We start from the raw sequence: 17,461 nt of genomic DNA on the forward strand, positions 1-17,461 counted from the left end.
AACCCCTAACCCTAACCCTAACCCTAACCCTAACCCTAACCCTAACCCTAACCCTAACCCTAACCCTAACCCCTAACCCTAACCCTAATCCTAATCCTAATCCTAATCCTAATCCTAATCCTAATCCTAATCCTAATCCTAATCCTAATCCTAATCCTAATCCTAATCCTAATCCTAATCCTAATCCTAATCCTAATCCTAATCCTAATCCTAATCCTAATCCTAATCCTAATCCTAATCCTAATCCTAATCCTAATCCTAATCCTAATCCTAATCCTAATCCTAATCCTAATCCTAATCCTAATCCTAATCCTAATCCTAATCCTAATCCTAATCCTAATCCTAATCCTAATCCTAATCCTAATCCTAATCCCAATCCTAATCCTAATCCCAATCCGATTTCTTTCCTTTTCGGTATGATATATCGACATAATCCTTCATATATATGATTCTTCCATACCGGACCTTCTCTTATCATTCGCTGGTTCGAAAAATGTGGACGGGATCCATGGAATATCCTTTTTCGGACCTCAATCGAAATCGGAATCTTTCTTTTTCTCCTCGAATAATCGTGAATAATTATCGTAATATCATCTTTCCTTTCGACTCCGAACGGTGCTATAAATTTATAATCCATATTGATGAACCATGATATTCTTGATCTGGATTATATATAAATACCTTCATTCAACCGTGATCAATCGAAATATATAATCATCTTCTACGTGATATATATGATGTTTTCGGACATATGATATTCGCAATGGTAATATAATGCGGATCGGATTATGGATATAACGGAAATCATCTGAAAAACGTTGATGGTTGCTCTGATGTCGGTCAACCTCGTGGGGCTGTAAATGCTGGTCTGTGGATCGGTGGGTTCGGGACATATCACCGTCTAAATCCGACTTTCCTCGGTAATCTCCAACAACTACGGTCCCGGTCGATATTGGGTGCATCGGTAATGGATATGCCATTTCTGCATCTGGTGTATAAAACTGTCTTTGAACGCGTGTCACTGCCATGAAATATATATTGTTGTAACGTGTAATCTTGTTGTAACGTGTAATATTGTTGTAACGTGTAATACGGTTATGGGGTTCCTATCTTGCCGGGAACGGCATCCACGAACGAATTATATATCTCGATGGTTGGATATGATGATGAACGGTTAATCAACTCCAATATCCTTTCAATGATGATGGATGGATACTCTGCGGTATGAATTATGACTTGCATTGGTATGATGTTGGATTACTGGAAATATATCATGTGTATCTCTCTCTGGTTGGCACTCTAATGTATGGATCCTTCTATCGGCCATTCTTTATCGATCAATGAACCCAAAATTCGGTCGGTGCACCGGAACCTTTGGATATATGCGATATATGGAATATGGGGGTGTGGGTTGCTCGCTCTGACTTCCATCTCTTTGGTTACTTCCACGATGTCGGTGATTTTTATGATTTGGATCACATGGACGATATGGATCCCTTCCATGGATTCTGTGGAATGGAAACACGGTATCTCTTGATTAAATAACAATATAATGCTTCTGCACCCGGGGTGTAAAACCGTCATGCTCGTGGGGACCGGGATGTGGGTGCAATCACAAACCGACTCAACCGATAAAACACCTCAATCAATCGGGTCCCTTCCATGCCACTCCATCGGATCTTCTGCCCAAACCATGCATATACGTGGTCGGCATCCTCCACATCCACCTGGTCGTCGCGCATCCATGCATATATCGTCTCCGCACATGCGCCGGGGTTCAAATGCATGATGCTGATCACCGTCGGGATCACCACGTCCGGAAACTGGCATTGTCGTTCGGGAATGACCCGCCATCCACCGTCGGGACGGGCCTCGTATCGCTGGCATATGGCCTGGGGCACCCCGCATGTGAAACAACACGAAAACCGCGCGTATTTGCGCCGCTCCCGCATCTGCCGCGTCATCTGCTCGATGTGACCCTGGACAATGCCCGCCGCGGGTTGGGAACATGCCGTGATGGGATGCATGGACATGGCCACATCCATCGTCTCCATATAACACACCGCACATCGGTGTTGCCACTGCAATAATGTGCTCTCTAATTGATCCACCGCCATGGCCGCCTCCCCACGGATCCGTTGCACCTGCTGGGCCATCGTCTGCTTCTGCTGCTCCTGCGCCATCCATGTGGCCGTCACGTCGGCGGAATGCAATGGGGATGGATGCGAACGGACGCTGCATTGATCACATGGTGCCTCACCGTCCGTACAACCGTCGGGTCTCTCGTATGAATCCAAATACGCATCCAATACCGCCCGTCGACATCTGGTGCCGTGGAAATACTCCCGCATGGCCTGTTTCCCTTCTTCATATCCGGCCTCCCACTGCGACCATCCGCGGGCCTGGAATGGCGTGGGCGCGATGATGATGGCTTCACTGGCCTGCCCATCCCGTCCGGCCCGTCCGCTTTCCTGGCTGTACTCCCGCAACATGCTGGGCACCTCCACGTGGATGACACACCGCACGGTGCGAATATTGATGCCCATGCCCAATGCGTTCGTCGCCACAATCGTCATGCCACTGCGGATGGGGTCCGTCGTCCCCTCGGGATGCGGGGTGAATGCCTGTAATGCGTGCTCTTTCATGGCCACGGCCATCTTGCCGTGATATGCCAAACAACCCAATCGGGTGGCCAATGCGTCCACGTCGCCGGTCTCGCTCCGATATACGATGATCTGGCCGCCACGGGGATGCCAATGGGCCTCGCGCTGCCGGATGAATGCCACCACCTCGTCCTCATCCACGTCCACGCTCATCGACTCGACCCGATATGCGATGTTGACCCGCGTCGTGTGGGGACTGCGGAATCGTTGCACGACGGTGGGCGTCAACTGCAACCGCTGGAATAATCGAACCTCATCCACGGCCGGCAACGTGGCCGTCAACAACACCACGGGACTGCCGATGGTCATCAACACGTGTAATCCCGCCATCTTCGGTCGAAACTCCTCGCGGCTGTCCAATATCGTGTGGCATTCGTCGATGACGATCCGGTCCAATCGGTTCCGCTCCTGCAATCGACTGATGTACGATCGAAACCCCTTGCTGGTGGCCGATTCCGGCGTCACTAATACGATCCGCGCCGTCTCGGGCGGTCGATGGGAATTCCACGGCACGCATGATATGCCCGCCTGCGCACACTCCCGCTGCATATCCTGCCGTAACGATACCGTCGGCACCACCACGATGCTCGTCCCGGCACGCTCCCACGCCGCGGGGACCATGAATATCATGCTCTTCCCACCACCGGTGCCCATCACCCCAATACCCACGGGGCACTGCCCATGACGGCGTCAATGGCCGCTTTCTGGATCCCCTGGAACTGGGCGCCGGGTCCGACAATCCCTTCCAACAACGGCTGAATGGGCGCCTGTCGCATGGCGTGCCAATGGGCCACGGCACGGGGATCCACCGTGGGAATCCCTCGTGTTCGTTTCATGCCGGCACGATGGACGGGGGGAAATCCCAAAAACCGATGCCATCGCTCACTGGCCTGTCGAAACTGGGCCTTCATGGCCGCCATGGTCCCGGGGGCTTCCTCCACGCCGCGTGCGTATATCATCCCGGCCACGTGGCTTCCATGTCCGGCTTGGATATCAATCACCGCATCGTCGGCCGTCCACCAACACCCATCCTCGTCCTCATCCATCTCCTGTTCTTCCTCCATCGAATCGCTCTCAAACCCGGTCGTGGGACCCAAATATCGCCGGGCAATGGCGATCATGATCTGCCGGCATGCGCTGATGGTCAATGGGACCCCCATGCCAATCTCGGTTTCTCGTTGCATGGCCCGTTTCATCCGTTCGGACGTCCATGTGGTGCCATCCACCTCCTGGGGCGGCCATATAAACCCACTCCGTTCGGGTTGTCCGTACACCATGGTTTCGACGTGGCGTTGGAATGGCATGGCCAACCGTTGGAAATATATAAACAACTCGCCCACGGCCCGGGGCACGTATCGATGGATGATCTTGGGTCGACCCTGGATGTGGTATCCTTTGTGATACGTGGTCATGAATGACACCAACCCGTGCTCGATCAACTGGTTGCGTAATCCGCCAAACGGGGTGTTCTGGTACCGGATGGACATGGCTTCGGGCCCTCGTGCGGGGGCACCGCTGGTCAAATGCATCAACACCAATAAATACTCCTTCATCCGTCCCACGGCTCGCATCCACTGCTGCACTCGACGGGGGCGCCATGCGTGGGTGGCGGATGTGCCGGATGGACGCTCGGCGTGGATGAATGCGCGTCGGAATCCGGGTTCCTGCCATATGCGGTCGTGTAACCACCATGTGTCATCCACGTCCCATGCATTGCGGGGATCCTGGGCAAAATACCACCCGGGTTGATCCTCGACGGCATGGTCCTCCATGGTCTCCCATGCGATGGTTGGCAATCGATGGTCGGTGGGAAACAACAATACGTCCTGCGTCAAATGGTCCCATGCCCGGTTGATAATGCCATGCACCGTCTCCCGCAATTGATCCATGGTAAACCGATGATGCTGGTATGTGATGCGGTCTCCGTGCCATTCAATCAACCCATCCGCCGTGGTGCCGTACCGGATTTTCATGCCGTATGTGCGGGAATCCAACATCCACTTCATCGGGGTGGGTTCCATGGTGGTCATAAATCGCAACATCATCCCGCGTAATGCCACGAAACAATCGGACAATCCGGCATGGGCCTCGCTTTCCTCCCATGCCTGTTGCGCGACTAACATGCGGGCAATCTTGATCATGGCGGACAACTTGGGGGTAAATGCCAACGCCGTCTCCCATCCACCCGACTCCCGGATCCCCATGGCGGCCAACCCGCTGATGATGCCGTTCACGAACTCCTGCCCGTGCTGACCCTGTAATCGATGGTCCAACATGGCGATGCACCATGTCAATATGGCACGATCGACGGCATCCAATGGCTGGTCGGTGGGATCCATCTCCTCGGTGGCATGGACGGGGGAATGGGTGCTCTCGTCCTCGGACATGGCCTGCCGGATCTGGTGGATGGTCTCGCATTGGGTGGCATGGAACTGAAATCGGACGTCGCCGGTACTCACACTGCGCATGATATACCGGATGATCCGTTGCCACACCTCGATGTACTGTTCAATGGTGCCGGCCACCATCCGCGCTTGGAACGGGTGTTGGGGCATCTGATCCACCTGTTTCCGGTGCATCTCAAATCGACTGAATATGTTCAACCGCGTCAATGTGGTGCGCTGCGCGACCATGACGATCCGGTGAAATCGCTCGTCAATCTCGGCCAATATGGGCTCTTGTTCGGGATCGGGTCGTTGTAACAATGCCCGTAATGTGCCTCGATCCTCCTCTAACAAATGATCGGCCCATCCCATCCGTTCGACCCATGGGTTGACCTCGCGGGACTCGTGGGGACGGATCCGTTCTCGTTCCGCGGCGTCGATCTGCTGCTCTCGATGGATGATCTCCTGCTTCATCGCCTGCTGCGCCGCATCCCATGATGGGTTTTCTGGATCGGATATGGCGGTGGTGATGGTGGTATGGTCATGTTGGACGGCAAACCGTTGGGATCCACGTCCTTTGGGGATAAACCGTTGGCTGGCTACAATGTTCCATGGCATGTTGGGCTGGGGTTTGGACGGTGCCTTGGAACGGGGTCGTCCTCGGTTCTGGGGGTTTTTCCATCCATGTTCCTGGCGGCAATGGTCGTGGATCCGTCGAATGGTCTCTCCAATCCAATGGCAACCGGGATAACTACACTGATATGTGGGATCCCGCGGTGGGATCAATCCGGGAATGGGCGCAATGGGCTTATGGGGGATCACCAATTCACGGTGATGGCGGATCCGTTCGGGAAACTGCTGGTGATATTGCTGGAATAATATAATGTGCTGTGAATGCCGTTCTCGTATATGCCTCGTGTTCCGTAAATGGGATGGTAACTGACTATCAAATACAACATGCTGGCACAAACAACAAATTACAATCCGATGATGGGGGTCATACTGGAATATCTGGTCAACAATTGGGGGTGCCATGCTTGATTATGATTTACTCCTGGTGAATTGAATGAATATGAATGGCATGAATATGAATATACACGTGGAACGCGTGGGAATACGCGTCGTGGAAATGCTAATATGACCCCTTATGGTGTGGATGAATATCTATATTGGGTATAACGCTTCCGCAAACCACCAACATCAAAAATGAACCCTAATCATTTTCAATCATATACCACTGGTGAACGAATCGCTCAAATTGATTATACTTACATGGACAAGTTGCCCGAAGTCGACATTATATCTGGTCCAAATTTGAGCGGTAACCCTAGTGGTAAATATAGCTGGGGGATAACCGCCAATAAATAAATGGCGGTTATCCAGACTGCCTAGCACCACACTAGTGTTTGTTAGCAAAAATAAATGGCGGTTATATCACCGACATTTAAAATAAGTGTTAGTTGCCCGAAGTCGACATTATATCTGGTCCAAATTTGAGCGGTAACCCTAGTGGTAAATATAGCTGGGGGATAACCGCCAATAAATAAATGGCGGTTAGTTACTGGCCACTTGGCTTAAAGTTATGCTGTACTTGGCTTAAAGTTATCGGCCACTTGCTTCAAAGTTATGGGGTATCTGTGTTAAACGTACTGGTCACTCACCTGAATCATTTCGAACCGAGTTGGGAGTTGTGTTATCCTGCCCTGGATCTATAACTTGTGTTACGCTGTTAACCCGGAACCGATAATGGGGGTGACCAATCTCTCTACCTACAACGGGCATGATGAAATCCTCCATGTGCAACTCGCCCTACTAAACCCTCTACGTCTAATCTGCCTGATTGAATCTGTTATATATAACTTTCTGTACCCTGCCTATAATGTGTAACTTGTGTTATCCAATCCTTGATATATAAGTTGTATTACCCTGCGCTGAACCTCCAAGTTGCCTTCCCTGACGTGCAACTCGATATATCTCCGTATATAATATCGACCAAATCGGAATGGGAATATATATACTCTACCTGTCAGTTGGCTTATTGAATCCTTGATGTGTATCTTGGGTTATGGGGTCAATCCTTTGTGTGGAAGTTGGGTTATCCTACTCTTTATGTGCAAGTTGGGTGACTCTACCCTGTATGTGAAACTTGCGTTATCCTACCCTTTTCTAACCCTTGCGTTACCCGGCCCTTTATGTGTAAGTTGGGTTATCCTACCCTTTATGTATAAGTTGGGTTACTCTACCCTTTACGTGCAAGTTGGGTTATCCTACTCTCTTCTAACCCTTGGATTACCCAGCCCTTTACGTCCAAGTTGGCTTACCCTCCCCTTTATGTGCAACTTGCCTTACCCTGCCCTCTCCGAACAAGTTGGCTTACCCTCCCCTTTACGTCCAAGTTGGCTTACCCTCCCCTTTATGTGCAACTTGCCTTACCCTGCCCTCTCCGAACAAGTTCGCTTATCCTATCCTCTCCTAATAAGTTGGCTTACTGGGGCATCCGGGTGAAAGTTATGGCCCACTCGGGTTAAAGTCATAGCGCACCTATGTTAAACTTATGGGGCATTTGGGTTAAAGTTACTGCCCATGTGGGTTAAAGTTACTGCTCATTTGGCGTAAAGTTATGGCGCATCTGTGTTAAAGTGACCAGCCACTTGGCTTAACTATTTCCAAGCGAGTTGGGACTTGCACTACCGGGCCCTGGACGTATAAGTTGTATTACAGCCCCAATCGGGAATCTATAATGGGGGTGACCAATCTCTCTACTGGTAATGGGAGTGACGAAATCCTCCATGTGCAACGGGCCCGATGAAACCCTCAACCTCCAATGGGGCGGATTGAATCTGTTATGTATAACTTGCCGGACTCCGCCTATAATGTGCAACTTGTATTATCGAATCCTACATGTCCAAGTTATATTGCCTGTGGTGAACCTCTAAGTTGCCTTCCCTGATGTGTAAATCGATATATCTCGGTATATAATATGAACAAAGTTGGAATGGGAATATCTGCACTCTATGTGTTACTTGGCTTATTCAATCTTCAATATGTATGTTGGGTTATCCTACTCTTTATGTCTAAGTTGCGTTACCCTACTCTTTACCTGTAAGTTGGGTTATTCTATCCTTTATATGCAAGTTGGGTTACTCTACCCTTGATGTCCAAGTTGGGTTACCCTATCCTTTACCTGTAAGTTGGGTTATCCTATCCTATATACGCAAATTGGGTTACTCTACCCTTTATATATAACTTGGGTTACCCTACCCTTTACCTGCAAGTTGGGTTATTAAAATCCTTTATATACAAGTTGGATCATGTGTTATATTTTAATCTATTATCTGAATCCGATTCCGAACCATGATCGGAATCCAATCCCTAACCACGATCTCAATCCAATCCCTAACCACGATTGGAATCCGATCCCTAACCATGATCTGAATCCGATCCCTAACCACAATCGGAATCCAATCCCTAACCACAATCGGAATCCGATCCCTAACCACAATCGGAATCCGATCCCTAACCATGAGCGGAATCCAATCCCTAACCATCATCTAAATCCGATCCCTAACCATGATATAATAATCTTTATCCTCCATATATTCCTCACTCTTGATCTCCAATATCAATTCTATAATGCCGCTCAGTTGCTGGTTGCCATTGCAACCGAAACCCGCCACCCGGTATATATATTATGAATTCATCTTCATGATCACCACCGCAAGTTCTGGATATATAAATACTGATGCCTCTATATGCCGGATATCAATATTCCTAATAATACATAATTGTATGGAGTATATCGCCGCTGCCGTGTATGGGATGAATGGAATATATAATAATGCCAGCTCTATCATACATATAACCTCACCCCAGGAATGGGAACTCGATAAATCTATACATCTAATTCATCTCCACGACTAACCCACTGCGCTTCTCACCGCGTCGTCTAAATCGCCATTGGAAATGCCGGATCAACTGCCGCGGGTCGTTGATGTCTACTGTGGGGGAGTACCCCTATGTTCGCCGTTGCGATGTTATATGGATGGTATCCTGCTGTGGTCAATACAATAACTGCCTGATGATCCAAATCGCGATATGGGTTACAGTTATAGCCACTTGGTTATGGAGCCAATCCTGGATATGTAAATTGGGTTACTAATCTCTCTACCTATAAGTTGGGTTATTAATCTTTCTACCTATAAGTTGGGTTACTAATCTTTCTACCTACAAGTTGGGTTACCCTCCCCTTTATGTCTAAGTTGGGTTTACCCTGCCCTTTATATACAAGCTGGATTACTCTACCCTGAATGTGTAAGTTGGGTTACCCTGCCCTGAACGTGCAAGTTGGGTTATCCTACCCTGAATGTATAAATTGGGTTACCCTCCCCTTTATGTCGAAGTTGGGTTATCCTACCCTTTATGTCCAAGTTGGGTTATCCTACCCTGAACGTATAAGTTGGATTATCCTGCCCTTTACATCTGAGTTGGGTTACTCTACCCTTTACGTGCAAGTTGGGTTACCCTGCCCTGAACGCGCAAGTTGGATTATCCTGCCCTGAATGTATAAGTTGGGTTACCCTGCCCTTTACGTGCAAGTTGGGCTACCCGGCCCTTTATGTGCAAGTTGGGTTATTCTCCCCTTTATGTACAAGTTGGGTTATCCTCCTCTTTATGCGCAAGTTGGGTTACTCTACCCTTTTTGTACAAGTTGGGTTACCCTACTCTTTACCTGCAAGTTGGGTTATTAAAATCCTTTATGTGCAAGTTGGATCATATATCATATTTTAATCTATTATCTGAATCCGATTCCTAACCACGATCTGAATCCAATCCCTAATCACGATCTCAATCCAATCCCTAACCACGATCTGAATCCAATCCATAACCACAATCTGAATCCAATCCCTAACCACGATCGGAATCTGATCCCAAACCGTGATGTAATAATCTCTATCTTCCATATATTCCTCACTCTTGATCTCCAATATCAATTATATAATGCCGCTCAGTTGCTGGTTGCCATTGCAATCTAAACCCATCATATATATATAACCACACCCCGGGAATTCCTGCTCAATAAATCCACACATCTAATTCATCTCCGCCACCAATCCACTGCGCTTCTCACTGCGTCGTCTAAATCGCCATTGGAAATGCCGGATCAACTGCCGTGGGTCATTGATGTCGACCGTGGGGGACTGCCCCTGTATTCGCCGTTGCGATGCTATATGGATGGCATCCTGCTGCGGTCGATACAATAACTGCCTGATGAACCGAATCGCGATATGGGTTACAGTTATAGCCACTTGGTTATGGAGCCAATCCTAGATATGTAAATTGGGTTACCAATCTCTCTATCTATAAGTTGGGTTACTAATCTTTCTACCTGCAAGTGGGGTTACGAATCTTTCTACCTATAAGTTGGATTACCAATCCCTCTACCGGTAAGTTGGGTTATTGAATCCTTAATATACATGTTGGGTTATGGGGTCAATCCTTTATATGTAAGTTGGCTTTCTTGATATACAACTTGGGTAATGGCGCCAATGTATATCTCTATATATAATATAAATCCGATCTCTAACCATAATCGAAATTCAATCCCGAACCCTGATCCAAATCTGATCCTGATCCCTAACCATAATCGAAATCTGATCCTGAACCCTGATCTAAATCTAGTCCTGAATCTGGATATAACAGTTATAATCTTCGAATATATCTTGCTCATGATCAATAATCTGAATAATATCATCGTGATGCGTTGTGGATGGAGATGATCAATTTCCTCTATGAACGGTGATATATATATACAATTCTTAATCATTGTAATGGCCTCAACGTTGCTGGATATGATGATATATCATATATGTTGGGGGGTATTGATGGAATGGGGATATAAATATATATAACCTCACGCGGGGAATTCCCGCTCGATAAATTCACACATCCAATTCATCTCTACCACCAATCCGCTGCGCTCCTCACCACGTCGCCCAAATCGCCGTTGGAAATGTCCAATCAACCCTCGCTCATCGTCAATGTCCACCCCGGGGAACTGGGCCTGCATTCGCTGTTGCCATGCTACACGGATGGAATGCCGCTGCGGTCCATGCAATAACTGTCCCATGATCGGAATCGCCACATGGGGATATTGACACCGCTCGTGCGTCTTCTGGTAACCACCGTAGCCGTTGCTCTCCCACTGTTGGCAAATCCACTGCGGGGAATGGCATCCAAAACATGCCGCATATGCCTCATACCCTCGCCGTCCGGCCCCCCGTGGCTGATGGACCACCTGTTCGATCACCTGGTCCATCCATGACTGCGCAATCTGTGCCTGTGGATGGGGACAATTGCCAATCCTATGGTGCGCTGGTTGCCCTGTCATCCCGCATAATCGACATTGCCCGGCCCACCGGTCAAACTGTTCCCGGATGGACTCGATTTCCTGTCCATCCGCCTCCGCGTGCTGCGTCTGTCGTTGCATGGGCCCCTGGTCATATGCCGTCGACGGGAATATGGGATGGGCCCGACGTTTGGCCATGGGGGGGATGGAATGGTGGGAAATGGCGCGTTTGCGTGGACCGGGTGATGGTGTGGGAATGGCGATATGGTGGCTGTTGGGACTGGTGAAATGGCTGGTCCTTGGGCGGTTATTTGGGCAGCCGTTTGGTCTGTCATGGATGGCTGAATGACTGGCTGAACGACTGGCTGGATGACTGGCTGGATGACTGGCTGGATCACTGGCTGGATCTCTGCCTGGATGACTGGCTGGATCACTGGCTGGATCTCTGCCTGGATCTCTGCCTGGATCACTGGCCGAATCACTGCCTGGATCTCTGCCTGGATCTCTGCCTGGATCACTGGCCGAATCACTGCCTGGATCTCTGCCTGGATCACTGGCCGAATCACTGGCCGAATCACTGGCTGGATCACTGGCTGGATCACTGGCCGAATCACTGGCCAAATCACTGGCTGGATCACTGGCTGGATCACTGGCCGAATCACTGGCCGAATCACTGGCTGGATCACTGGCTGGATCACTGGCCGAATCACTGGCCGAATCACTGGCCGAATCACTGGCCGAATCACTGGCCGAATCACTGGCTTCCTGTCTGTTATTCTGGCGGGCACTCAGCCAGCCATTGGGACTGGCATTCGGACTGGCGGGATTGGGATCTATACTACTCTGACACTGGTCACATATCGCCTCACCGTCCTCACACTGCTGCCGTGTATATCCATCCACCGTCCCGTCTAAATATATATCTAATGCCCGCCGTCGACAACCACCGCCAAGGTATTCCTGCACCCGCGAATCCACCGTGGGCGGATCCCCCCAACCCGCTCCGTGGCCATCGATTAACATGATCGCCTGGCTGGCGGCCCCATCGCGTCCGGCTCGTCCACTTTCCTGTCCATAATCCAACAAGGACCGCGTCCGGCCCACGTGGATCACCAGCCGGATATCGGGGATATCAATCCCCATTCCCAACGCACTCGTGGCCACGATCACCCCGGGATTCTGCTTCTGGAATGATGCTAACATCCCCTTTTTATCCACCGCCTGGCTGTAATAAGCGGGACATTGCAGTTGATGGGCAATCCGCTGGACGGTGGCAATCGTATTGGCATATATGACCACTTTCCCCTCGTGGAGCTGCTGAACGCGCTGCTGAATCCACGTAATCATCAGCTCGCTTATATCACAAGATGGCTCACCGGCGCCAATCTCGATCACTTGATATGCCACGTTGGTCCGGCTGGTCCGGCCGCGGAACCACTGGATCGTGGGGGAATCTAAATACATCCGCTGGCATAACAATGCTTCGCTTTCACGGGGCAAGGTGGCGGTTAATAACACGAGTTGGGTCTCCGCGCGGACCAATGCACCCAGCTGCGCCATCTGCTTCCGGAACTGGTATCCTTCCTGTAATATGATGTGGCATTCGTCGATCACAATGCGGTCCAGCTCCTTGGTCCACTGCTTCCGGTTAATAAAGGTCTGGAATGTCTCGCTCACCGCGGATTCCGGCGTCACCAATACAATCGATGCTCCATCGACGGGACGTCGCGAATCCCATTCCACACAGGAGATGCCCAAGGTCTGGCATCGTTGTTGGAGATCGATCGCGAACGCCCAACACGGCCATGGCACACACCAATGCGCAGTCGTATTCCCGGTGTACCACACGCTGGTTCAACAGCTCGATGCAAAAGTCCAAACACGCCCGCTGGAGGGGGGTTAATGGTGGAATGGCGCTCTGTGGAGCGGGATCCAGCTTGGGATCTAGCTCGGGATCCTCGTGGATATCCTCATCCATCTCATCATCGTCGGTGAATGATTCGTCTTCGGAGTGGGACGACTCGCTGGATATGGGCGATGGGCTGAGTTCCCATGGGCGCCGCTGACCGGGTTGCAATACTATGGACCGTCTGGGATTCTGGGGTGGGATCTGGGGATGAGCAACCTGCACCAGTCGATTCCATGCGGCACGTTGTCGTTGGGTGAATCGATATGGGGGATGCCTCTCGTCGGATGCACATTGCTGCGTCCGCCAAAAAAACATCAACATCTGCTGCCATGGACGAACACGCTCCGTCATAGTCTCCAGATCCTGATATGCCTCCAGTGGCTGATACCGGGTTTGATGCCGTTCGGTTCGGATGGCTTCCATGCGCACAAACACGCCGGTGTGGATGACGGACTGCTGGCTGATCTGTCCCACCTGGCCCATGGCCGTCCATATGGCCTGGATGGCCTGTTCGTCGAGATCGGCCACGGGGGAGTGGTTCACGGCGTCATCCATGGCGGGCATGTCGATATATTCCAACAACTGGGTGCTGGGAAATGAGTGCAAATACGGCACCCAGCCCGTCCGACGGAGCCACGGATTGGCTTCATCCACATGGCCCTGTTGAATCCGCTCCGCGGCTTGCTTCTCGTACTCGGCGTACTGCCGGCTGGCTTGTTCCCAAATCGTGGATCCAGGTGTGGTGGGAATGGGATCGGAGTCCTCTTCTTCATCGATAATGGCGAAATACTGGGACCCGGTCTTCCGGGGGAAGATTCGCTGGCATGAAACCCGTCGACACGCCTGTTCCTGCTGCTCCTGGATGGTCTGCATGGTGGATCGAGTCGGATGACCGACGTGGGAGGTCCGGCTCCAACCATGTTGTTTGAACCAATGTTGCCGCATGGTACTGATACTGGGGCATACATATAAACATGATCCCGGTGATAATTGGCACTGCCAACCGTCTAATGGACCGATCAGCTGGGGGATAGCCTGGCTTCGGATGGGTGGAATATCCAACTCGATGGGATCTATGGCAATCTCGGGCCAGCCACGGACCTCGTCTCCAAGTTGAATCCGGATCACCGGCGATATATAATGGTGGGCATGCTGTAAATGACCTTCAATCTGGCTTGGCCATACACCATACTGGCATTGACGGCAGATTACAACGGGGAAATCTACCAACCGCTCAAAATATGCATTCTGGAATGGATTCGAATTCGTCATACTGCGAATGGCGGTGAAATATTTATTGTCGGAATATTGATCTCATGATTCGGCGCTTCTACACCCCCGGCGCAGAACCGACATGTACGTACGGAGCGGGATTACTATATCCCTAGCGCCCCCGGAGCAACCTCGTATATAGCTCACTAGGCACCCCCATGCCCCTACGGTTTCGGGGGAGGCAGTCGTTTATAATTGAATATTTATGCTTATAAGCAGGCTCACCACGTAGGGCTGTTGGACCGCCCTTGCTCCCTAATCTATGCTTCGTGATACGGATTATAGCTAAACCAACATTTATTAATATAATGATCCAAACTTTGTTGTGGCAATGGCGGTGAAATATATAATGTAGTTATCCAAACTTTGTTGTGGGAGCGAGTGGTGGAATGGATTCGTAAACACTGCCCCTTGAACTGGGCACGGGCCATCTCTTATTTGAACGACGGAGTGGCTTCCGATATACCCCAACAAAAGTATTAAACGGTGAAACTCACCAGCTTTACAATACTTTTATAGCTTATCTGCTGGGTGAATCATAATAAAAAATACAGGGATTTATAAATAAATGATCAAATAATGTATGGTCCAAGTTTCATAGGAAACGCCTGGAAAAAGCTAATTGTCAGCTACCTTTTACGCTAATTGTTAGCTACCTCAGAACCCTGGATTTTTGTTAGTAAAAAAATAACCCTAACCTGAACCCTAATTGTCATCAACTTGCCGACAATTACATATCTTGGATAGGGTTAGTTCCTCCGGGCGTAACAAATATCATTCATTCATGTCAGGATGAGACACTTCGGTATGCGCCACGCACCAAGTCACGTGGAGATATGAATAATATACCATTATTCATAACGATAAGGAACACTACGAAACTACAGGATATCATTGAAAGGAATATCGTAGTATTGTAGTAAAGGACATCGTAGTATGCTACGATACTACGATATGAGCACTACGGAACATGGAGGACTGGATATATAAGGACACTCTTTTACCATCATGTATTTAGTTCTTCATAGCTCTTTAATCAAAGTCACTTGATATTAGACTTTGACAGTGAGAGTCAGCAAGGCATTCTAACTCGTACGGGCACCCGGCTGTATGGGGGATCTCTTCTATCTTAGTTACGTTTAAGACTTCCAGACACCAGTTCGACTATTGTTACTTTGTTTACTCAAGTTACTTTATCTTCTGCGACTCAAGGAACCTTTGTGTGGTTCAACCAAGCCTAGCGTACCTCGACACAACACTGTTTAACTAAGGTGGATCCAGGTCTGTGACACATATCCGTCATAGCCGTTTTCTAACAAACGGCTCTGTTGGCTCTGTTACCCTAACCCTATGGTTACGGATAATCCTTTGTCCCATCGTGCATTAGTGTCCGTAGACTAGCGTCTAATCTATTGGCTGTGACTTTCTTGATTCTCTGACACCTACGCGGCCGCTTACGTGGCCGCTTACTCCACATTCACTCTGACAAATAGAATCCGTGGATCTGGCGCAGCCGGTTGGGGCCGGTAATTTTGTTAGTACGATTTTTCTACGGGGGTTAGATTCCAATCGATTCTGCCGGTTATATTTGCTTACTAAAGGACTCAGCGGTGCCTAATTAGGAAACCCTGAGGACAAAGAATAACTCTTGTTACGGCTTCTCAACTAGGGCTTAGGGTTCCGTCACGGGACCGCTGAGTCCTCTGTCCGCGTATCGCCAAGTCCGTCACACCTGTATTGAATTTTGCTTTGGCTTAGAGGGCTTGGGGGGCTTAGGGAGCTCTGGGGTGGTTATATTGATTGTTGACAGTTGAACACTATATCCAGGTATAAGATATGAGGTTTTTTAATTTAAAGGCGGTGAGGGTGAAAGCCTGAGTGGGGCCTGACCGCCTAAAATCGTACTAACAAAATTACCGGCCCCAACCATATATAAATGGCAATGCGGATAGCGTCATGTATTCCGTGGAAATGTGAGGAGGCCCTTCCAGAGTTTATATTTGTATATAGCCTCGGCTAGTAGATAGTATTACGGGTGAATCATTGTCAATGTAACAGGGAAGGATAGTATATAATTAGTGTGCTGTAGAGCCAGCCTTCTTCGGGTATATATAAGACTTATTTATTCCTATTCTATCTCACTCTTAAAAGCTCCACAAGTAACTCCAGTACTTGATAATAAATAATATACTCATTAGTCAATATGAAGTTCTTACCCACCCTTATTATCTTTGGTCTTTCCGCCCAGGCTCTTGGGAGCTCATATGTCGATTACCACACTACTAAAGACCGGCGTGATATTCATATATACGAGCTCGTTATCAGTGGTATTAGGGATCTGTTGGACCAATTAAATTTGGATATTCATAATTATACAGGCGGTGATCCCTCATACCTTCTCGCTGACTTTGAGAGGATTATGCACACTATTAATCAAGGGATTCCGATCATAAGAAGTCAGCCTTCCCTTGACGATAATGAGACCGGTCTGTTTATTCACTATGTTCAGATAAAGTTCGAGGATCCGATTCGATGGGCTATCGAGGCTCTTATCAAGAAAAGGGATTCTCTTGTTACTGCCGGCTTTGGTTCTCCTATTCTACAAAGTCTTCAGCGACTGGAGGTAGCTTTTGAAGATCTCCGTGACACGGTCTCCGAGCAGATTGTCCGAGAAAGAATCAATTTTTTTAATGCGGTCTTTAATGAGGTGGTCATCTTGGTCCTTCAGAGAGGTATCACTGCCTTCGCTGGCCCTATTCCTACTAGCACTGGTGTCTCCACAGCCTCTACGACTATTGCTCCCCCTACTTTTACTGGTGCTACTAGTATTAACTAGGTTAGCGGCGCGGTTAGTCTTGCTGCCAGTCTCCTTGCTGTCCTTGCCTTT

General features: G+C 49.3%; 4 protein-coding genes across 4 annotated transcripts; 1 reads left to right on the forward strand and 3 right to left on the reverse strand.

The window, feature by feature from the left end:
• Positions 1-1,580: 1,580 nt before the first annotated feature.
• On the reverse strand, positions 1,581-3,293 carry EYB26_009360 (uncharacterized protein; the record flags this gene model as incomplete). The annotated part of the gene is made up of 1 exon (XM_054268610.1): positions 1,581-3,293. The coding sequence occupies one exon, from the start codon at positions 3,291-3,293 to the stop codon at positions 1,581-1,583; it is 1,713 nt and encodes a 570-aa protein (XP_054124585.1).
• Positions 3,294-3,316: 23 nt separating this feature from the next.
• Positions 3,317-6,082, reverse strand: EYB26_009361 (uncharacterized protein; the record flags this gene model as incomplete). Its single annotated transcript, XM_054268611.1, has 2 exons — positions 3,317-5,990; positions 6,051-6,082. 2 exons carry the CDS (start codon positions 6,080-6,082, stop codon positions 3,317-3,319), a joined length of 2,706 nt encoding a protein of 901 aa, XP_054124586.1.
• Positions 6,083-10,958: 4,876 nt separating this feature from the next.
• On the reverse strand, positions 10,959-14,574 carry EYB26_009362 (uncharacterized protein; the record flags this gene model as incomplete). Its single annotated transcript, XM_054268612.1, has 2 exons — positions 10,959-13,154; positions 13,210-14,574. The coding sequence occupies 2 exons, from the start codon at positions 14,572-14,574 to the stop codon at positions 10,959-10,961; spliced, it is 3,561 nt and encodes a 1,186-aa protein (XP_054124587.1).
• A 2,203-nt stretch (positions 14,575-16,777) lies between these two features.
• On the forward strand, positions 16,778-17,410 carry EYB26_009363 (uncharacterized protein; the record flags this gene model as incomplete). Its single annotated transcript, XM_054268613.1, has 2 exons — positions 16,778-16,901; positions 16,953-17,410. The coding sequence occupies 2 exons, from the start codon at positions 16,778-16,780 to the stop codon at positions 17,408-17,410; spliced, it is 582 nt and encodes a 193-aa protein (XP_054124588.1).
• Between the last annotated feature and the right edge of the window lie 51 nt (positions 17,411-17,461).

The sequence above is a fragment of the Talaromyces marneffei genome, chromosome 8, assembly GCF_009556855.1.
Source record: "Talaromyces marneffei chromosome 8, complete sequence".
Taxonomy (NCBI): Eukaryota; Fungi; Ascomycota; class Eurotiomycetes; order Eurotiales; family Trichocomaceae; genus Talaromyces; species Talaromyces marneffei.